At 31.0% G+C, this 25,071-nt stretch overlaps 1 protein-coding gene across 1 annotated transcript in view; it reads right to left on the bottom strand.

Moving 5' to 3' along the window:
• LOC105620720 (coiled-coil domain-containing protein 132) overlaps positions 1-21,691 on the bottom strand; it is a 40,335-nt gene extending 18,644 nt beyond the window's left edge. Inside the window, exons 1-8 of the mRNA XM_012202213.1 lie at positions 21,632-21,691; positions 20,541-21,056; positions 19,568-20,250; positions 19,069-19,444; positions 18,680-18,967; positions 18,132-18,605; positions 17,918-18,039; positions 17,635-17,824 (exon numbers count right to left, since the gene is read on the bottom strand). Coding sequence (XP_012057603.1) covers positions 17,635-17,824; positions 17,918-18,039; positions 18,132-18,605; positions 18,680-18,967; positions 19,069-19,444; positions 19,568-20,250; positions 20,541-21,056; positions 21,632-21,691 — 2,709 coding nt within the window. The remainder of the gene's footprint in view (positions 1-17,634; positions 17,825-17,917; positions 18,040-18,131; positions 18,606-18,679; positions 18,968-19,068; positions 19,445-19,567; positions 20,251-20,540; positions 21,057-21,631) is intronic.
• Between the last annotated feature and the right edge of the window lie 3,380 nt (positions 21,692-25,071).

The following is a 25,071-nucleotide window of genomic DNA, read 5'->3' as shown; positions in this document are numbered from 1 at the left end:
CGTTACGTTACGTTACGTGACTTACGTTAGTACGTTACGTAGAAGAACGAAGTAAGTAAGAGAAGAAGAAGAGAGAGAGAGAGAGAGAGAGAGAGAGAGAAATAAAGGCAACCTTGTATTGATTGTATCCTCTGGGCGTCGTCTAATTGCCAAGAAAGAGACTTCCGACAGCCCTCGAAGCTGTCGATCGCCGGGTTTGCCGCGCTTCCGTTATAGTTTCGAGATTAATTACGCTGACGAACGGTTATTTGGCGCGAGAGGCGATAATGACACAATCGAACGAAACTTGATGGCGACCGAAGGATGAGAACTCTGGCGAGTGACCCAAAACGAACCACGGCTCGTTAATCACCGAATCCTTGCGAAAGCTTGACGTCAAAAGCTTTTTCATCCTTCGTGAGTTTTATTCTCAAGTAGTTTTCGCAAAGTATTCGCCGTATTCTTCGGAAGTTATACACTGCAAAGCACACAGGAGTTTCGCGTAAAATTTTGCGTTCGCGTTGATCAACGTGTGCTAAAGAAAGCCTTGACTCTTTCCAGCTTTATTTTTTTTTTTAAAGTGATACTTGTACTTGGTTACAAGGCGTAGCTTTAATCTGATCGATAGTACCAACTTATAAATTAGCCGCGAAGTTTTGAACGGAGCTGATAAGGGTTGTAAGATAGGAATCTGCCATCGTTTTCGCTCGTTTTCGAAAAGAGTGATTTTTTGATCATGCATCGTGTACAAGAGAATGTACTTAAGTGTCTTAAAAGGTTCCATTTTAAGAATTTTATCTCCAAAATCGTTCGAAAAATCTTTGGTCTTGACAAACTTTAATACAATAGAATTATTTACAATGATGTTGTGACAATAGAATTTACAATGAAGTTCATACAATACAAGTTCATACAATACAATACAATTCAATACAATAAGTTCTTTACTAAACAGATAACATTCTATGCATTTTTCTCGTAAAATTAGTAAGATAATTTTAAGAAAAACTAATTTATTTCAATCGATCGAAATATATTTTTTACTTATGAACATTTTTATATGCCGAATTCTTTAAATTTATTAATTTTTTAAAAATATTTCAGAAATCATGTATTTTTACAAGAACAACACATACATAAGATAAATTTTTTTATATTTCTTTCGTAAAGAAAATCTTAAAGAAGAATACTACAACCATGATATATCTCAAAATTTATTCCTTGTTGAGATGTCACATTTGTCTAAAGTCTAATAATATGAGTTTCTAGTAGAAGCGAGCGCATACTTCGTCATTCTGTCATGCAAGTTCAGATTAGCGATTCACAATTGTAATTCACGAAGTTGCGTCGTCCGGAAAACCGCCACTACGCATTACGAAACCTGTTCTACATACGCCATAACAATATGTTACATACATACCACGTGCTACATATATAACGTTCATATTATTGTGGCAGTTTGTACTTTGTGATGCAAGCGCTGTCGAAACAATTGAGACTCTCAAATGACCAAAAATTCTGCTGCACGTGATTATAATTTGCAGCTGTGACTATTTATTATATGTTACAGTTTATTCTATCACGTTTTATGTAATGATTCTTAAGTAAGAATGTTAAAATCTATGTATGTTTATTCTACATTATTATTATTTTAGAAATATTGAGAAGCATTGAGTGAGGGATTTAAAATGTTGATAAGTTGAAATTATAATTATATAAGTAGTTCGAAATTTAATGAATAATATTCATCGAAATTTTATTCATTGAAATATGAAATTTCGAATTTCTAGAATTCAAGGCATGTATAAAATCTGATTACTTTAATAGTTAATATTGTCTGAAGTCCTGATGGAAAGAGATCTTATAATCTAAAAATAAAGTACAAGAATTTAAGAACTTGAGATATTTCAAGAGTCATTAGAGTCTAATGGAATTAGAGTCCGAGAAAACTATTTAGATTGGAATTTCTAAAGGGAAAGAAAGAGATTTTAAAAATTTATAAATTGAAGGCTAGAAATGATGTTATTTTATTATAAGAATTTCGCACGAAAAAAATGATTTTGCTGAAATATCTAAACATTTATGTAGATATAGATCTGAAAATAATTTATAATAGTTGGACCAACAAATTGGACCTACATAATTATGTAGGAAAGCTTGAGCAATGCTGCAAAAAGTTTTGCAGCATTCTAGCAACTTGAATGTCTTTCATAATTATTTTGATAGTTTAAATTATTTTCGTAATTCTTTAATTATCTAAATTTTTATTTTAGCAAAACCATTCTTTCTATATCAATACAATCTATGAATAACAATCTAAAAAGATTTTTTAAATAATTTTAATTGTTAGTAATTATGTTAGCTTGATTATGTTTCTTACCGATTCTTTTCAGTGATTATTAAGTTCAGAAAGTCATTGTTTTTGTATGTTTGCGATGTGCTTATCATTATATACATATAATTAATTAAAACAAATGGGAGAAATTACAGTATTCTTAAATAAAAAGAAAAAGGTTAATTGAATTGCTATAAAATGTAAACAGTAAAGTTCAAGTTTTGTTTCTCATTGCATTGTATTGTTGTGAGCACTAATGAGAGTAGAGTCTTGATCTTGGGCGATGTAATTACGGGAAAATTACCAGACCGGACATCCGGTTTGCACGTGTAGCATGTACGCGCATCCCTAAGTAAAGTGCATCGGGCAAACCGAATTACCATGGGAGCGATTGCGGTCGTTGTACCGAGCGATCTTCGATCGGTTATTCTCGCGATTGGATATACACGGTCGACACTTCACTGCGACCGTGCGTTAGGGCCATTATTGCAACTGCCGGTCTACCGCCGGTATACTCAATTAATTCGGGATAATCCTAATCACTAATTGCGCTCTCACGATTGAATGTCGCGCGCCGATTCAATGCACGTCGCTTTCGTTCCTGCCGATCTTCATTGATCAATAGTTGTGATCGTTGGTTCCCATGTTTACATTGGTTACTATCGAAATTGTTAATTGAAGAGATAGATGTACTTGTTCTAACATTTTGATTAACTTGATTAACTCTGTTGTTACTCACGCTGCTATACTGACGTCGACCCAAATTGGTTTCGCTAAACTTTACAAGTAAGCGCTGTTTTGATATACCTTCATAATTTTTAAAGAATAAAGAAAATTTGATTACGTTTAAAATAATAATTTCTTTAAGAAAACAATGAATTTTGAATGAGATGCTTTATAAATATTGTCTTTTTTATAATTTGCAATCGATTGTGTTTTATATGTGTGACATGTTTTTAACTTTACATTAAAGTGGTATCAATATTTCAGATTTATAAAAATAAACAATACTTTGCCAATGTGGATTTGATTTACTCTTAGCTTATAAATTGAAAATACATTCATTGTCAATAGCAGGACTATTCGCGTAATCGGACGTTTGGATTATCTCAGGTCTGATTCCACGGAACGAAATTTAGTGCCGACTGTACTGCAACTGTAACGCAGCCATTAATACATCGAGCATTACAAACGACATTTATTATGCTATATGCAAGGGTGGTGTATCATCGGAGAAACAATTACAAATGTACAATTTCAGTGCAGAATAATCGGTGCATTGCTTTAATCTATCATATTTTGGCAGTAGACTTCCAATTCTCCTTGACACAAATTATTTACAATATATAATCATACTTCCTTTATTTTTTTATTATTTTTTATATGAATATATCAGATATTTTTTACTATTAAAAAATTAAAGGTTATAATTTAAAAGAGAAAATAAAAGTTATAAATAAAAGATGTTATCTTCAGTTTTTTAAAATTAATTTTGTATATGTATAAAATAATATATTTTTAATATTTTTTATTATTAAATTAAAATAAATTAAATTATGTTAGAGTCTCCGCAGTTGTTAGTGCGTAAATTATACATTTGTAAGATGATAAGATTCACAATTTTCGCACAATTAGAATGTACTTACCAGATGAAGTTAACTGCACGTTTCAACTCTGGATTTGTGAATCCTCTTAGTGCGATAATTGATGAGGTCGAGTAGATACAAAGTAGTTTGTACTCGACCTCACCAATTATCGTGCTGAAGAGGACTCACATAAATCCAAAGTCGAAATGTCTGCAGTTAACTTCATTTAGTAAGTACATCTCCAATTGTTTGCGAATTATATCTTATCGCTATATGAATATGTAATTTACGCACTAACGACATAAATATTTTATCTGTATTGGATTTATTATTACTTATAATATTGCTTATTCTATTCCTAAAATATTGATAAAAATTGTAGTATGCTTAGCTAATAAACATATGAATATATCTCACACATGAAGAAGACAAAGAAAGAAGACTTTACAAGAAGAATTTAAGAAAAATGTTTTTTCTCTATACAACATTCTGATATCAAAAATATGTGTTAATTTATTAAACGAATATTACAAACAAATACGATTAGTAAACTAATGTTCTTATCTTTTATACTTTCACTATTATCATTTTTATATCTTATAGATTTTTATCACGTTTATTTTGCTCAACAGTTCGACAAACGGACTATCTCTTGCTGCCCGCAGTGATCGCTTGAGAAAGAGATAGCTCTCTTTACAAAAAATTGAAGTATAGTCTCGTAAGTCTCGTACTTTTGAACGAACTCAGAGTGTGGAAGCGGTTTTAAAACTTTCCATGTGGATCGTTTTAATCGATCTCGATCTAAGACTTTATCATATCTAAGCCAGTTTCTCGACGACGTGTGTCTTCGTCGTCTGAACTTAAGCTGGATTTTTCTGACTCTCCTTACCCCTAGAATTTTTCCAATCTTCTCGCGAGATTAAATGTTCTTCCACGCAGAACATGATTCACCTTGCGTCCTTATGTGCGACACATCTGGAACTGAGAAGCGGATTAAGACCATTCGCACAGATAAATCCGAGAGATATCGAGCGGTGGCGAATAAATACGCCAAATAGGTAATTTAAAAATGAAGAACATCGATTGGTAGAACGAATAAAAGAGAAAGAGGGGGGGGGGAGGGTTACTGTGTTTGCACACCATTCGGCGTTCGATAAAAGTAGAAATCCTGCAGTTTTCTGGGGGCAAACTGGCGAGTGACGGCTATGATTGGCCATCCCGAAGCGGAATCCTCGCGGAACGCCCTTTAATTTCCGGGGACAATGCCGAGCGGAAGGATCGCGCAATGCTGCTGTGACGAACGTCTCTAATAAAAAGATATTTATATGCGTTGAAAGTTCGGACCGCCCACGGCGTGACCCACCGGGATGAAACTCGCGTGGCGCGTTTGCATCGTCTCGCGAGCGGGTAAGATAAGAGCAAGCCAGCGAATGTGCGAACGAGTCTATTTAGTTTTTGAAACTTGTAGTCATTACCGGGAGACATGACCTATATTGTTATTGGTCTCTGCGCAACGACCGTAGACACAGAGATTTAATGTGTGAAAATGGCGGAAGTATAATTGACTTCTTCTACTGTCAGTAATAGATTGTTACAGCAAAATCTCTGTACATTGTGAGTGATTAACTTGACTGATAATATCACAACTTTATTATTTTATAATGAGTCGAATTACAATTTTCTGAAGTTAAAACGTTTTTTAATTGTCAATTCGTATGATCAGTGGCAATCAATTTAATATATACATATATATATAATCAATTTAATAAAATTAATATTATTGCGTTTTTTGTTATAAAATAATATTTAATTAATATATGATATATTATTATAATTGTATTATTTATACATATAATTTATGTTTATTGTATATCGAGATATTTTCTCGATAAATATTAATTTTTATAATATCTTTTTTTACTGATTTATACTTGAGATTTATTGTATTCAATTTATCGTAAAAATTAAAGTTTTATCTAAGAATTTCAATGTTTTAAATACTTATTGTATTTTTGTTTTTGAATTTTTTTTCCAGTCGAAAATAATAATTCTTATTATCTTATTTAATTAATTTTATTTACTCAGTTATAATCAATCATCGTTAAATTGAAAATTTTATTACTTGTATTGTACATACACTTGTATTATACATATTTATTTTTCTTTCTTGTTTTATTCTAAAAAATTACAAACATACTGATGACATACATATAAACACATAAAAATAACATATAGCAGACATGATTTTGATCTAAATACATAAAATATTAAAATTGGAGACAGTTCTATTTTCTTTTATTTTTGCGAAACTATCTAACTTTTTGTCGAAAATATCGGGTTACAGTAAACACGAAAACACATTGTTAACCGGAAATTACTGTCGAATTTCTAGTGTCCGTTTCTTTACCAAGGCTACAGAATGGCTAATTGCTAGAATAAAATGCATTTATTTTGTTGGCGTTGAAGTGAGTGTTCACGCAGATGCTTGGCGTCGCATCGACGCCGATAATACACCGGATGTGAGAATGCCATTCGCTGATTTCCCGAAGGACTATCTTTCGCTCTATAATTAACCGCCAACTATAACGCGCTCGGTCGTCTCAAGAGAGAAAGCACGAAAGAAGTCAAGCACGTAGTGGATGTTTCTAGATTAGAAAGTTCGTGCGTCGAATAACTTTTAAAAGTATTGTGTTGTATTGGAAATATTACGTCTACCTAGCTGCCCCCTCTCTATTTAACCAAATCTTTTAATGAATAATTTATATAATATTGCGTTATTTATGCGCTCTCAAAATCCGCAAAAAAAATGTTTGCGCTCATTTCGTTTAGTTAAAAAAAATTTTGTGGGGGGTAAACTGTCAGTTAGCCGCCTATATGTGTTAATAACACGCATGAATCCTATTTGATTTTCCAAATCGGTTGTTACACGTTCAGAGGGGGAGGGGGGGAGGGAAGGGTTGATTGACAATTTACTCAGTCTCCTCCATAAAAAATTTTTTTTAACTAAATAAAATAAGCGAAAAAATTGATTTTGTTGATTTTGAGAATGCATAAATAGCGCATTATTATATAATTATTATATAATTTATTTATTATAAGATTTGGTTACGTGAGGGGAGGGGGAGAGGGGGGCAGCTAGGTAGACGTGAAAATTCATTAATAAGGAACATTACATTTGATTTAAATCATTATTTTTTTAATGAATGGCTTAATAATTTTTTAAATAATTAGTTTTGTATTGAAAATATTTCTCACAGTATATTATATTTTGGCACAAAAGTTTGTGCACTAATATTCAATCAAATCAAATAATAAAATTTAATGAAATTTAATACGGCGTATAAAGTACAGTTGGATACTTTAAGTGAAGAATAATAAAATGTAATTGTTTCTTAATATAATTAATAAAAAAATCAAAACCCACGTTGACTTGCAATGTTACTTTCTAGCAAATTATATATACATATAATAATATTCCGAAATTTAATAAACTTCCCTGATGTCTCTTCGCTTTTCACCGGGACGATTATCATTCGCAATCGGCGAATCTATATCATTTTTCGTATCAATATATCTGGAAGCTTATTGCACTCTTTTCTTTCAATAGTATTCTCATCTGCGATTTTATTCGTCGAGTGGGAATTTACTCGATCTGTCCGGACGTATCTTCTGAATGATAAAAAAAGGGGAGAAAAAAGAGAAACGTAAAAACGAAACTGGTGAGAGGTCTTTCCAACAGGAAAGTTTTTCCGCCATTGCTCGTGCGGAAATTGGCGTTACCGTGGCCAACTTCGTTCTTCTGCGTATGGCGGATGGATAGAAAAAGAGGAGACTGCAGGGAAGAGTACGAGTACGACATCATTGGCGAAACGACATCAAGTTTTGTCATAACTGTACAATATTATATTTTTTATGCACTTCGGTAAGTGAAAGGACTGCGACTGAATCTGTGATCGAATTTGTCAGGTTTACTCGCCTGTAGCTACAAGAAATAAAATTCATCAGCGCCAAAAAGGTTTCGTCATGTCGTATTTTTATTTTATATATAACGATTTTCATTGAAGGTCATGTTCTGAAGTACACAGATATCTAAGATATTTTTTCTACTTGTCGAACGATTTAATAATTAAGGTAACCGGATCTGATCTAGTACTCAATATGTTCTCACTGTTTATAGGTAATTACAGTATGAATTTAATAGATATAAAAGCTTTTTTATACAAAGCTAAGAAAAATAGGGGGAATAATAAAAATTTATTTAATAATTAAAAACCTTTGTATACAACAAGCTTTGTATACAAAACGAAGGAAAATAGGAAGTATGCGTCAGATTTTAGTTTCAATGGAGAATTTCTTTGCCGATAAGAGTGTTTAAAAGTTTGTACAGGGTAATGCCATCTCCAAATAATTTATTGTGCACGAAATAGCGGCAGCGTCGTGGCTCTCGCTTTCGTCATCTTTTATGCAGCTCGCTTGAGAAAGCATCTTTATCGCCAATATGAAACTCCTCCGCTACCACTTCGCGTATATAAAAAAGCTTCTTTATCGAAGAATCGCTTAGATCTACCTAGGAGCTGTGATATATCGAACCTCTCGATGTGTTTATCTTTCTTGCTCGTCTGCTAACATCCTTTTACACATCCTTTCACAGCAGCTAACCTTTCGTGTCATATTTTTCTTTGCAGTTCCCACGATTTTTGATTTTCTGATGCTCGATACGGAAGAATTATTTTGCTCGTTCTGAAGAAAAAAATTATGGTTTTCCTTTTTGTCTTCTTGTACCTTTATCTTATTTATGCATCCACGGTAATGCTATGTATCGTTTTACTGTTTTCTTTGCGAGAACGGTCCTCTTTGTGAAAACAAATTCTCCAACGAATATTAATCTGTTATAAGAAAAGCGAATGTTTTATCTTTTGTATTCTATTAATTTATACATGAAGAATTTCAATTTTAATGCATGGATTTACATGTATAAGAATCTTATTTTATTAAAATTTACAGAACAAAGATATTATAATCACCTTTATTTTTAATTTTATTAACAAATAATTATTAATTTTTTTTTATTTGTTTGTAAAAAGCAAAACTGTCAATATGTATGAAGTTTTAATATTTCTAGATTGAACTTTAATTAATCCTCAGCGTACAGCAAATCTTCCGATGGATTCCGATGGATTTTACTTATAAAGATAAACTAATATTTACTTTAGAAATTAATATTAACACAAATTTTTACTTGTGAAATTGAATAAACTTGATATGTAAATTTGCGATATTTTTATATACTTGTAATAATATATGTTGGATTAATTTATTAAAATAGTATTTTTGATACTTTTTGCGGTTTTTATTATTAAACAATTTAGAAATTAAAATTTTACAAATAAAATTTGTGAAAACTTTGTGAAGTTTTTTCTATTTGAAGATAAATAGGTGTATTTATTTCACTTATATTTCTAAAAATCTAATAATATATTTATAAGATAAGAATTTAATAATGAAGATTTGTTTTTGTAAAAAAAAAATACTAGTATTACTCGTGCCAATTTCTGGCTTTCTCGAAGGTGATTATGGAACGCATCAAACAAACTTATTGTTTTACGAATGGTACGACATCGATATGAAAAGCATTTTATAAAATGATTTATTATAATGCTTAGGACACAATGACCTAAGTATGAAAAATATAGAACTTTCCATGAAATAATCACCACCGCCGGTTGGTGACGGTTGTAACATGGGACAATTAATCTCTTGCAATGGTTTCTGTTCTAATAGAGAGCACCTTTCACATCAATATCACAAAATTGTATGTTGCTTGGACCGACATATAATCTCTCTCTTTCTCTTTCATTTTTTGGATGATGATAATCCGAAAAAATAAATATCATGATTATCTGTCCACAATCTCAATCGAGATTTTTAGAAACTTACATATCGTAACGAAATAATGAACTTCAATAATATCGAGTTGATCATAGCGAATAAAATTCTCTTTGATCACGGGCATTTCCAGTGAAATTGTTTCAAATTCGTTTAGTTTCGGAAGAGTTCCGCGCTAAAAACAGCAACGGATAGATACTTTTGCGAGCATCATGGTATACATTCTCCTCTTTTAGTTTTCATGCAGACTATGTGTCACGTGTGCAAAATAAAAGACTGATTCAAGCGGGAGGTGAGCGAGTTACGGATCCGTGTAGATCGGTCACCGGACCGTGCCGCGAGATTTATCCCGATCCGATAATTTATACAGTGTAAAGGAAGCGTGGCCGAGGGCCGTGGAAAAATGCCAATTGTGATAATTCAAATGTTCGGACTACGCGAGCGACGGGAAAGAAAAAAATTCACATTCGCAAGAAAAAAAGTATGGGAAAAACACGAGAGCAACCGTTCTATTCGTTAAAAGTGATGATTTGTTTTTTTAAGTCAAATATTTTCATGCGAATGTTCACACATTGACTCTAATATGTATGTTTCACAATTGATATTATAGTTTGATATTTATGAAACGTAAGTATTTATAAGTTATAATTGACACTTTATTCTATAATTTAGTTAGACGTATTCGTGATTCAGTTGAATAAAATAACAACTATTTTTATATGATAAAGTATGAGTAAGACAAATTACATAAGCACACGCACAGATAACATGCAGATTCAAAAGCACGTACAAAATATAGCTTACTATTTGATTACAATTAGCAACATCAATAATAGAAGTTGATTGGATTTTTTATTTTATAGTCTGTAGAAAACAAAGTTTCAATTTATGCGGGTTGTGATAATGCGCTCTGGAAAGTGAACACATTTTAAGAGAACCGCAGAGTTGAGCCGTGCAAAGTGGATAAGAGTAATGGCATTGAGATTCAAATTAATGCCACGCTTAATGACGCTTATAGGATTTCACGGCCGTGAAAAAGACGAAAACGCAAAGGGAAAGCTCTTGTAATGAACCATAGGAAGGAGTATCAGAAAGAACGAGAATAAGATCAACGACATTCGCGGTATTCGACTCGATCGATTTTACGTCGTATTATTGTCAGGTATCTTGAAATCTTTTCATAGCACAGACTCGATACTGACGCTACTTTATATCACATTGGGAATACACGATATGAATATTTAATTAGTTGAATTGTTGTGAGAGATGTCAGTGCTCAATTATTACATGCATTAAATAATACACTATATAAATTCAGCAAATGTAATTTTTGAAATAAAATTGATGCAATTCTCATCGAATTTTAGTTCTGAACAACACATTTACGGAAAATGGATATAAATATTAAAAATACATATATTATTTACGGATTTAGTGGTAACAATTTTATCTAGCAACGATTCTGTAAAATTCATTTCATCATGTTTTAAAGGTTAAAAAATATAAACGAAGATTTATATTCCTATCAAATATGTAAAATAATATTAATAAAATCGATTATCAGGCTAAAAAGTTTTAGATAAGGAAAGTGATAAAAAAAAAGATTTTAAGTTTTTATGAAAAATAAATCTAAAATATACCTACACAATTCTTGAACATCACACATACATTATTATACACAATACACGCCATTTTTAATTCATTGTTATTATCTAGCATGCAGTATACAATTTTTTTGAAAACATAATGTAATATAATAATGTAATATAATAATATAATATAATAAAATTTTTTACAAAATATGCATAATATAATCCTCTATATGATAATTGTGAGCATTCTATGTACGCGGCGATACATCCTGTGTTGAAAAAGATATATCCAGAAGAAAAACAGTTTTATTATCCACCAAGAAAAAAATTGCATCAGTTTCATGGAATGATAGCTGTACAAAGAAAGGAATTTAATGAAATGCCGCTGTTCGTTACTCTCGCCGTATCCTTATTCCTATGTAAAGTTCGCGGTCGGAGAAAAATGTATGCCGTTTCCTTGGAACGACGAACGGAGATGCGGAAGGAGGGACAATTGTGGAAAAATGTAAGGTTCTCGTTTGACGCAATTTTCGACGCTACCGGTGTACTAGTGAGGAGCACCTCGATTCTTTTCATGGAGATGACAGTAAAGAAGCTGTCTCTGTAAGATGTTAGGAGACTAGAGTCATAATATAGCACGACGTGTGGCATCTCCACAAGTATAAATAACCGACATTCGGTATTAAAATAAATATTTACGCTAAGAGAGATTCAAAATATATGTGTTTCGTTATTTTTTTCTCTTTTACATGAAGCATATTAGGAATAATAGAGGTGAAAACTTTGTAAAGTAACATATACCTTAGTATATTCTTTATAAAGTACGTAACAAATTTTGTTACGTACTTTGAAGTGTTTAGACAAATTGACTGAATTGATAAATATTTTAATATTAAATTTAAATAAGGCTTGAATAAATATATATGCAACAAAATGAAAATTAAAATGCGAAAAACTAAATATTAGTAAGGTTTTAACTTTTTATACTGGGATATAGATATGGGCATTTATAAACGAGAAGATTATTCTACTTATTACCGGTAATTAATATTTTACTATCGCATACAGTACTTATTATAATTAATGCGGTAGGATTAAGAGAGTAAATAATTTTGCATTTATCTAATCCTAAGTTTTAGTTCTGATTCGCAAAATATCCAATTAGCGATTTAATTCACACTATTCTATGAAACTTTTAAATTTCCGGAGTGGATGGTTTCGGTTGAATTAGTTATCAAGCCATTGCTGGCCTGTATTTAACTATTACTTTCGCGGTAACGAACCGAAACGCTATCGTTAAACCCAAGCGAGTCGTACTCACAGTGCTTTTGCAGCTCTATGAATGACTTTGCAGTTGCAACGCCGATATGGTGTTCGGTTGGAGATACAGAAAATTTCAATTTAATTCTACGTTGCGTCTCAAATGGATACTATCGGTAATTTTACAGAACAGATGGTTTTATGATAATCGTTCGATATGCGAATTAAAAATACTAAAAGTATTAATCCAATATTCCTAATATAGAAATGATTTTACAGTAAGCAAAATTTTTGTTTCTTCTATTGAATTATTATCGACAGCTGTAGAATTATCAAAATTATTTTTATCCGTTATCATTTTATCATATGCATGTGCATTTAATTATTTTCTTCTTATGTATTTATAAAAAAGTTATAAAACGGAATATATTTATTAATAAATAATATTTGTTAATAAATATATTTTTCTGTAATATTTAATAATACAAAAATTAAATTAGTTCTTTCTTTTTCTTTTAAATACTATATATATATATATATTATGACGTTGCTTGATAATTTTATAAAGCACAACTAACATTTTCTAAACGATTTGAAAATGTTTCATATTTTTTATGCAAAGGCAATCAAACAAATAAATATTAAAAATCTATTATTAGGTATCATGTTTCAGATTTTGCGCTTCATAGAAATTTTAATAGGAGCCAGAAATACGTTGGTGATGCAATCGTTTCGCTTTATTAACGCCTATTCAACGCGTATAATTTTGCGATTTGCACCGCACGAAAGGTGTGCGGCGGTAATTATCGCGTGCTGCACGCGATCGTGTGTACCCTACGTGTCACGATACTATCGCTTAAGTGCCTAGAACGTTTCTCACATATGACATAATTGATATGCTGAATATTGAAACGGCCACAACAATCTCGAGAGAGAGAAAGAGAGATCTTATTTAATTCTCTTCTCTCTACGCGTATTAATTTTGAGCGCGTAATATCTATCTTCTTATTTGGAAATGATACTGAAGGTCCTATTTTCTTTTTATCTAATTTTAGTTACAGATTTTTTCGATAAATTTAAAGTCAATACTTTCTTAATGTAAAAGTAAGTAATTTCTTCCTGTTTATCTTTTTGAAACTCAATTTCAACCCAATAACAATTTTCAATAAATATATATAGAATATCTATATAATTAAATTTCTCGTCACATTGTTGTAAACATAATATTAACTTTAAATTAAATTCAAAAAGTATTTGTATGATATTATATAATAATAAAACATTTTTTAATTTCAATACTATTGTTTAATGAAAGTTATAATAATTTAATTTTATGTGCATAGAATAAACAACAGAAAAATTTAATTTGTGAATTAGTTTTCTAAAAAATTTAATACGTTACAAAAAGTTATAAGATTGGAATTTTATAAAATACATCCTATGAGGTTGAATTATTGTTAATAATTTCAAAATTGCACAATTAAAATGATTTTTATTGCAATTAAGATAATATCTTCACTTACATTAATTTAAGCGAAACACAAATAAACACATACAATATGAAAAACATATATAATTAATGCGTTAACAAAAACGATAATAAATGATGTTATTAACAATGGTGACAAGCACAAAATGTATGATTTTGATATGTATTTAAAAATTATGGATATCAATACTAATATTATTAGAAATTATTGCAGCTATTTTCAACCATTATTACTTGTTATGTGTGCAATAAATTATTTCAGTAACATTTATTTATTACTTAGAAACGGAATTGTAGCAGCTGACGCTGCCATTATTCGAATCCGATTGCATTGAAATTATAATTATAATGTGCCGCCGTTCGCACAAATTAAGAATGATTTGTAACATCTGACGATCAATTGTACACGATACATGTAATATTAATAATAACTTTATCCAGAATTTCATTAATTTATTTATTATATTGAGTGCGTATCACTTGATATCTTCTGTTATTTCAACTTGTATTGTAGTATAAATATAAAAGCTATTTTATATAATGATAACATATTATATATGTTGTATATTTTAATTTTTTTTAAGGAGAATTTGATTAAATATGTTTTTTTTATATTTTTCTAGTTTAACATGAAACGTAATTTATTGGAAAAATTATTATTATAAGAATACATTGAAATTTATATGAAAGTGATATAAAAGAGTGTAATCTGATTTTTGAATGTATTTGAAAGATATAACAGAATGTAAATACACGTTTTTGTTCTTGTTACATCGTAGATATTTCAAAATTTTATGCCTACATAATGCATTTTGAGTATGTAATCCTCCAAGTGTCAAGTGCTGCTTGTGAGAACCATTTTGTTAGCAGAAGAAAATTCCGCGAAAATTTAGCTTTTTGCAACGTTTATGCAAACAAGAGAAAATGGAAGTTTACACAATGGAAGTTTAGCAGATAGATTCGTCTTTTTTGATCACTAGTCCTTAACGCGTTGTGGAAATCGTTCAAAGAACTATCGTTTCAATTTACATTTATCTGACGAAATTTTTTGAGATACGGATTTGATAAAAAATAAAACATAAAAAAGATAAAGAAATAGAAAGCAGAGATGCGAGTTCCCTTTCAATTTTGTAAATGTTTTTGTGGTTTGTTTGCTCATCTTGCAAAATTGTCGATTGTTTCTGCGATCGATTCCATGTTTCCGTCGAATAGAGAGACATGACGTAGTGTTACTGCTAACGGTTCCGAAAAACGTCGAAAAACAGGCACCTGGTTGAACGAAGCTAGAAAAATGCTCGTCAAAACTGAAATTTCTGCAGTTTTTTCAGGCGTGAACTGTGGAACGTCATAAAATATTTCGACCCTGGATTGCACAATTCACCTGTACTGTCGAACATAGCTGAAATTTTCAGTTCTTCTATTCAACAAATAGCATTTTAACGCTTCATATTTTACGAACTATAGTAATAGCAATGATAGCCTCTGGAAAGTCGCATAGATTGCATATTCAATATCGCATATACGAGATCGAAATTAATAATAAATTAATAAATTGGAAAATGCGTGCCAATGAATACATTTTCATAATAAATACTTTTAAATTAATTAATTATTTTAGTTAATTATAGTAATACAAATTTGATATTTGTGATGAAACATTATCATATATGCTTTTTTAAGAGCATCGTCAGAAAATCTCTTTGCTATTGATATAACAAATATCTTTTATTGTAATATCATTCATTTATTAAAATCTATACACAATTATAGATTTCAAGATAACAAAATAGTTTATTATTTCAATTTAAGATAGCAAAATAATTTACATTTTGATACTCTGCATGCTGAATTATTTTTTTTTACACAATTTCATACACACATAAATTATTCTTGAAATATTATTGTAATAACTTGATATCTGAAAAAGGATATGGATTTATGCGCGCAGACTCTAATTTTCTGTACAAATTTTTCCTTTATTATATAAACTTTCATTATATTTACCGTGTACACATAGAATTGATCATAAAATTGATCTGATTTCGTGATTCACCATTTTTTTCTGCGCATAAGTACATAGATGTTTCACTGTTGATTCGTCGGCGTGGAAGATGCAGCAATTAAGAGTGAGGCAAAAAGGGAATCAGATAGCGCGTTAAATTAAGCGCTTAATTCCGTTTTTTCAAGACCTTCACCGCAATGGTAGCATGAATAAAAACGCCGACATAGAGAGCGCATGCATGTGGATAGCATACCTTTCTTTCTATCTTGTCTTTTTTCGCTCAGAACCGACCTTCGCTATTAAGGACAGTTGCGGCGCTAGTACAGGAATGCAGATGAGGTACACCGCGGCAAAAGAGATAAAATAAAAATGTAGTAATGAGAAAGAAAGAGAAAGAGAGGGAAAGAGAGAGAAATTGAAATCGCACACGTGAGGTATCTTTAAAAAATATTTTTCTCAAAGACATTATCAAAGGAAAAATATGCATGTTATACACAACTTCGTTCCTTTATAGTTAGCAGTTCACTGAAAGATTCTTGTAAATGTCCAAGTAACAATACATCTAATAGTTGATGTGTTCCAGATTTTTTGCTTGTTTTTATTTCTATTTTCCAAAAACATGCATGTATACTAAATAATAGGAACTTGATCTTCAGATTAATTTAATTTAAATTAATTTTAATATAATTCTTATTTTGACATTTATAAATTAATTATTAAAAATAATACGTTCCATGTCGGATCAACTTTATGTAATTTATTTATCACACTGTGTGGGTCAAAAAATTACAAAAAATATTATTATAAAGAAAAATATTGACTTATACGAAATATAATGAACAAAGCAAAAATATTTTTTATTGAATATTTATGTAATAAAACTGATATTTGATAAAATTATTTTGTAAACTTGACATTCTATGTATACATTTATTAATTATTTACTTAATAAATTTTATAAAAATTTTATAAAATTTAATTAATTAGTAACATATGTCGATGTTTTATGGTGGAGCAGGATAAACATAAAGAAAATTTGTTAGGACAGTCACTATAAAATGTTACTTTTACCGCATAATTTCTAGTTTTGTTTGTGTCTTGTTACATTTTTTTATTATTTTTATATGAAGCATGAAATTCATAATTATAGATAATATTCGATATTGCAAATAGAGAAATATATTGTAGTGTCATATGGATTTTTGGTATTATATTGCATTATAATATCATAATTACGTATTTACACAAGATATCAACAATTATTTTACGATATTATATGTTACTCTTTATAATCAAAATATCTTTTGAATGGAAAATTCGGTAACTTATTCGATACGAAACGTATTAGTATAAAAAAAGTATCTCTCTCTCTCTCTCTCTCTCTCTCTCTGTGTGTGTGTGTGTGTGTGCGTGTGTGTGTGTGTGTGTGTGTGTGTATGTGTGTGTGTGTGTGCGTGCGTGCGTGCGCGCGCGCGTATGTGTAATACTATGAATATTATAGATACCTTGTGCTCCTTAATCCATTCTTCAAAGCTATTTTCAGGAAGATAATAGGCTTTGATGTACAATTCAACGTACTCCCTATGTGGCATAGGTCTTAATGACGTCACTTTCTCAAATTTTGACTTTAGCTGCGTGAAATCGAGTTGCATTAAAGCTCTACCACCATTGGAACATTTTTTAGCATTGGAAAATCTAGAGTAATAAAATTATATTTCTATTAATTGAATGTAGTTCTTTTAAAATATTAAGTACTTTTAGAAAGATATAATCATAAATTTCCTATACCCTTCCACTAAAGTATGTGTAATCAAGTGAGCCACATTTTCCCATACTGCATTGCATATATTCGTATTTAAAGTTATGTACGTTCCAATAGTGTTAAGTCTCTCATTCAAAGTGCACACTTCCTATGAAAAAATATCAAATTATAATTTCAATGTCATGACTGACAAAATTTTGTTTAACAAATATAATTTAACAAATTTTATTTAATACATACTTGGATTAGTGCATCAATATAATTACTGTGTTGAGACATTACGTCCGTCACTTCCCAATTGACCTTGTTCATTAAATTCAAAATATTTGCAACATCAAATGTTTGTGATGTTACCGCCATATAGACTGGTTTTCTTAAGTCTGCGGCAGACGCTATCGTCTGCATATAAAATTGATGTAAAAATCCTCTCTGAGGACTGTTGGCAATGAGATGCTCTAAATAAGGTTTTAAACCTTCGTATTGTTGTCCTAGAAATATCAGAGACTCGACAGCTACAATACGTTCCGTTAGTCCGTAAAGTTTCTCGGGCTGTGACAAGTTCACAATGGATGAAAGCTGTGGTTGTCTTACTTTATCATAATTTGCATTGCCATTTTCTTCCATTGTATCGTTCTCAGAGATAATCAATGTTTCTCTGATTCGAGCTAAAGATAATTTTAATTTCGGACTATACAACGAGTCACTATTGATTTGCTGCAAGAATAAAAACCGTATTCTAAATTGAATTCCGATCACGAATGTAATTAAGAATCGTAATGTGAACTTACGAGATCCGACGTAAAGAATAAGTGTACTGTGTAGAAGCATAGCTCGAAAAATTGTATCATGCTCTGTATGACAGTAACCGCGATTGATCGTAAAAGCTTCGACATCTGTAGATACTTGCCGCACACTCTCAGTATGCTTAACGTCGTATTTGTAACCATAGGTCCAGATTGTTTGAGTTTGCACTTCTTTTTAACTTTTGTGTGATCTGGTTCGTCGACATATTCATGCTTTAATTCATCGGGAATATCCTCGTCAGACTCATCCGAAAAATACGCAGGTTGCTCAATCTAAATAAGAAAATGTGAAAGATAATAATATAGATTTATTATTTTGACAAAATAAATTAAATGTATCATTTTAAAGTGTATTGATTTAATGATTTTCCTACATCATCATTCATTAAAATATCTTCATCCATAGTATCATCCAATCCTATTGTAAATGGTGACAAACCACCTTCCAGATATTTCTGCAAGTCAACTCCCGTAGAATTATCACTATCGCTTAAGGTTGAGCTATCTAGACTATTCCACGTTTTACAATTATTGAGCGAAGGTTTCAGACTTCGAAACTCCAATAATTGAGTAGCCATGAAATTGGATTTCACAGGGCATAATTCCCAACCATCATTTTCCAGAAACATTTTCAATTCATCCAAACGAGTTGCGTGATAATGAGAAAAGTAAGATAGGGACTGTTTTTTAATAGACTCCTGCAAGTTCTCCGACTTGAAATCACAGAGATCTTCCCCGATTTCCATCAATCTAATATAATTAAATCTTATAATTAATCTCATAATCAATCTCATAATTAAATTAAGATAGTTTAACAGATGGTTCATTTATTTAGCATCAATTGATAATTATTGTTACATATTGTATGTTTACCTGTTAACTATACCCAATACCTGAACAAATTGTTCAAATTTTGTATTTGTCAAATCCGTGTTCATCAAATATATTGATATTTTCATTTCCACATCATGCCATACTCGGACCATACCGTTCTCTAATTTGTGTTTGACATATTGCTTGCTTAAAGTCGCTTCTAAATCCTTAATATCGGATTTACACTCGATTTTATCTTCTTGTATATTATGCCAATTTACAATTAAATGATACGAATTCAGTATTGTCCACAATGATTTGCACAGTTCCGTGAGACAAGCTATACGTGTCTCACGAGGCACAGCCTGACACAATTGTTTATATTGTCTTTTCACATCACCTCCTGCATAGCGATGGATAACGGTAAACGCCGTGTTATGAATGGCAGCAGTGAAATGCATATGCAATTGATCCATAGCGGATTGAGTCTTTCCTAACAATGTATATGCTTCCTGAATGGAAGAATACACTGCGACATCGAATTCAATGCACATTTTAGAGAGAGTATTGTCTAAAGTCCTTTCCGCTTGATCTAAAATATTTTGCAAATTCGTGTTCAATTCAGCAATACAATGGAAATGCTTGTAAGTCTGAGCCGCACTCTGGCATTCTAAAAGAAGCGATATGGCTCCAGGATAATTCCTTTCATTTAGAAGCTCTTGCAGACGATCTCCTGTACATTGCTATAAAATAATTAGGTTTCAAATGTATAAAAGATCCTCAATTCATTTAATGTGACATGAAATTAAGATTTAGCTTTTTATAAGGCATACCCAACACACACACACACACACACACACGCGCGCGCGCACACGCACATACACACAAAATATCAAGTCTAAAATTAAAGCATAAGATGTCTGAAAAACATCTCCTAATTTTAGAGACATCTTTTAAAGATATCTTATGTCTCGTTTTTGTGTTGTCTGAGATAATCTTTTTAAAGACAAACATAAAATATAAATTAACTTACCAAGGTCTTTATGGTATTTAAACTATTTAACAATTCTTGAGTTACTTGTCGTCTCTGATAATTAGCTAATATGCCTAAACTCGCTTTGGTAAATTGTTTCTCAGCTAATTGCAGATCTGCCCTTCCAATCTTACATATTTCTAAAACAGCCTCCAGTTGGTCTTGCAACAGCAAAATCTTGTCAAATTCCACTTTACAAGCACTCTGCTTTTGCAAAATAAGCTGCAACACTTTCTTGGAAACAACTTGATGTTGCTGCTTAAGTTTCTTATAACATTTCTCAATTTCCTTAGGCTGCAATATCGTTGGCAGTTTGTTTAGTTCATAGCGTGATGAATCAAAACTGCCATCAGTATTGAAATAAACATCTTCGATAGAGTCTAGCACATCCTGATCAGGTATAGGCTCACTCTCTGTTGATTGATCTGCCTCCGAACAGAGGTCTTCACATTTTTGTAAGTCAGGTGGATTAAGCAGATCTGGATTCAAGCCCATAAGTGGCACTTTGGTCACATTCTATAAAAGATAAACAACTATAGATTTCATCTATTTTAATAATAATATAGTCAATGTGTGTATATGTATATCCAAATCAAGAATATTATTTTTTTAATTTTAGTTAATAATCAGATAATACTAATAGTAGAGTCGAGACTAAATGGATATTTTTATAGCATAAATATGTGTGTTATTGAATTATATAGATATACATACATATATAAAAATTATAAGTAATTTAAATTTACATGTATGATTTAATACAAATATTAAATATAGATGAATTATAATGTATATTTAAATTAGAATAAATATAACTATCATGAGAGAGATAATATAATTAAATATTAAAGTGTTACATTTTTAAAACTACTATTTTATCACTAATCCTCGTTAAAACTAATTACAAAGATAAGAAGTATGAAAATAGCAAAGTATCGCAATATTTTGACAACGAAACGTCAAATTCAACTATCTGTACACATCATTTCTGAGTCGTCACATAACCTAATTCCTAACAACGTAACAAACGAAGCTGCGCTTATATTTGGCGCATTACGATATTCGCTTGAAGTATTCGTGAATGGGCTTGCCTGCTTATTAATGAGGCCAAAAAATTTAATCTTCAAATCCTCCATGATATCGGATTGCATCGCGATTGTCAGGCCAGACACATTCTCGTCTGTTTACACGACCACAATCGGCTCAAATCAGCTCAAATCGGTTGGTGCGCCCTGCGTTACCGTGACATCTCTAGAAGCGGGAGAGGCATAATAAATCTCGACCGCGAATATCGATAACCTTTCGATTCTCTATAATCGCGAATTTTAATTCAAATCCGATGAGAGAAAAAAGAGAACCGATGACCCACTTTTGTCCACGTATATGTGTGAAAACGAGTGGCAATACGTCGAGATATTTGAGAATTGCCGTTTTGATTTCTTTTGAAGTTGGCTCGATTATTTTGCATTGCCTCGCACTATTACATGAGAACTTTAAGTTTTCATCATGATTCCCAATAGTGGATCTGAATGTTGCCCCTGGCGAATATATGGAACTTTATAAAATATTGACAACCGTTCGATGACGATTTTTAAGAGTTTATACGTTTTCAAACTTTATAAGAACGCTTACAGAACACCATTGGGTTTTAAACACTTTCAGAACGTTTATAAAACAACATATATATCGTTTCAAGTTGACATATATATCGTTGAAAGTTCTGTAATGCTAAAGTAACACTTTCCAAAGGATGCTCAGTAAACGCGGATGCACCTTCGTGCAAAGAGTTCAGATTTTTCAAACATTTAGAAAATGCTTTTCTCAATATCGTGAGATATTTTTTTTCTATTCAACAAAACGCTGTTCCAATGTGGCGAATTATTGAATCTCAGTAAATATTTTGTAAGGCTTTTACGCAAACGGTTTAAAGATAAAATACGTTTTTCTCAACTCTATAACACAAGCGTTTTTCTTCCGTTTAGCAAACATTCTTTTACATATCCGATTTTCAAGTAGTGCACAACATGGCCATTAAAAGGACACAATGAAATTTCTCGCATTTAAAAAACCATATCAAATAGGATAAAAGGCGGTAATGAGACTTTTCAATAGAAAAATTTATATCTTTTTTTTAACAAAACGTCTGCGTTCAACAGGCTCAACACTTGAACTGAACGTTCATATAAACGTCAACAAACATTCATGAAACTTCTTATTTTCAGAGAATGTCTTCCAAACGCTGCAGCGTTGTAATTTCTTCGCTTTACGAATACTCTAGTGACTATTTTTAAACTCTCAACAAACTTCTGCAAACGCTCATATAAACGTTAAACAATGTTTTCTCATTTTCGTCAGGGATTTTAAACATACTTATATTTGACTTTCGTACATCATGGGTTCGAGGAGACGCTATTCGTGCTTTTTAGCGCTACATACCGCGGAGCTGCAAATAGCGTTAACAAACACGATCATGATGTCACTAATGATAGCGTGTTACGTCACAACTGCGCCCTATCAACGCTATTCCTTCCGAGGTAGTATATTCGTAGCGTTAGTATATTATAGCGTTTACAGATCCGTAAATGATCCTAGCGAAGCGTTGGTAACGTTTAACATTCGTCAAAGTTATTGTAGATTAATGTTTGAGGGGATTCTGTTCTCGAATGGCACCAAACTTTTCTCTCTTAGAATTTCGTAAACACAGAAAAAAAATCAATTGGGTGGTACAGCAAACCTATAACTGCGCGAATCCAACATCTATAACTAAGAAGATTTAATGGTTTAATAAATCGCTATTGTTACAAACTGTCAGCTTTGCTACTTTAACAAATCGCTAATGTATTCAACTGTCACCTTTGCTATTTTAACATAAAAAGTTGACTGACTACATATTACGACTGTAGATTTGCTGAAGTGAAGATTTAGCCGTGTTTTTTTGTCTGTGAACACGTTACGTAACGTGTGAATTTCAAATTTTTTATCTCATAATGAATGCAATCTCAATTTTTAATCTTTGCTGATGGCTTGCCACTAGGCTGGAATGAATATAATTCTTGCTTGTGTCATTTTTAACTTTTCAAAGTTTCTGCGAAGTTCAACTTGTGTATTTGATTTCATTATAAATGTAAAAGTCAGAGGTATCTTGTTAATGATAATTTTTAATCCCCGTGTACGGAAAAAAGTTACTATTGCGATATAACGCGGCAGAGTATTCCGCTGCAGATGCGTAAGGTCCTTATTAGATGTAGATATGCTTCTTCTTCTGAAATCGACAACAGATGCTCAAGAATTCTTCCTTTTATCTGATTAATTTACTTAGTGTAATTATTAATTTTTTGATCTAGTTTATATTGTTCACTTCGGCTTAGCGACAAGCTATCATAGAGATTGCAATTGCATTCTATTATTCACTACGAGATAAATAAAAATTTTACAAATACTTTACAAAACCTTAAAAATTTTAATTATAGGGAAAAGTTTGATGATTGAAAGCAGAATTTCCTACATTAACTTAACCTCGACAAATATATTTCTCTACTTAAACGCTACCAACCAATCAACACTACGCTAGGATCGTTCGGAGTTTGTTAACGGTATTGTGCTATTGGCTCCAAGAACAGCGTTCCAGCGCGAATAGTTTTATAAGATTTCACTGTCACGTCAGTTGTTATCAACTGGCGATTACGGATTTATATATATTTGATGACTACAGTTATAACTGCCGATTGCCGATGAAATCTTCTGTTACGAAGTATGTATGAAAATTGAAGAAGGAACATTCAAAACGTATAGCAGTTTATAAACACTGAGGTACATATCGTCGCATACATATAAGAAGCCCGTAAGTTATTTATGACATTAATATATAAAAATTTTTTATATTTTATATTTTAGTAACGGTTTTCGAGCTTTAAGATTTTTTCTTTATTGTTAGTATGTGCTATATATTATTAGATATGTTATATAAATGTTGAATATTTTTTTTAACACATCCTTTATAATCTAATATTTTTTTTATAACATTCTTACACAATGTTTGATGTTAGCAATAAAACGAAGTTATATAATCATTTAACTATACGTCACAATTACAAAATATACACATAACAATATAAAGTTTAATAAAATATGCTATTCTATAATTAACACATATTTTCAACCGATATTAGATCTTATTTAAAAAAATTGTTTATTTTTTAGGCAATCATGGTCGTAATAAAATATATCACGCTCTTAACAGAGATTTTATTGCTTATACTGAAAGTTCCATATTATATTTTCAACGATGTATACAGATTAATAAGACCAATAAAGAAAAAGAGCGTAGCTAATGAAATCGTTTTAGTGCGTATAAATCTTTTAATCTATCTTTAAATCTATTAATATATATATATATATATATATATATATATATATATATATATATAGTACACTATTAATAAAAATATAGTATATTACTATGTGTATTGTATACGTAACCGTAAGTTACTTTATTTTAATTTTTTTACTTAGTAGTTTTAGTTTTTTTTAA

This window comes from Atta cephalotes (assembly GCF_000143395.1).
Source record: "Atta cephalotes unplaced genomic scaffold scaffold00028, whole genome shotgun sequence".
NCBI classification, from domain to species: Eukaryota; Metazoa; Arthropoda; class Insecta; order Hymenoptera; family Formicidae; genus Atta; species Atta cephalotes.
Note: the sequence above shows the minus strand (reverse complement) of the source record. Positions and strands in the feature narration are given on the sequence as shown.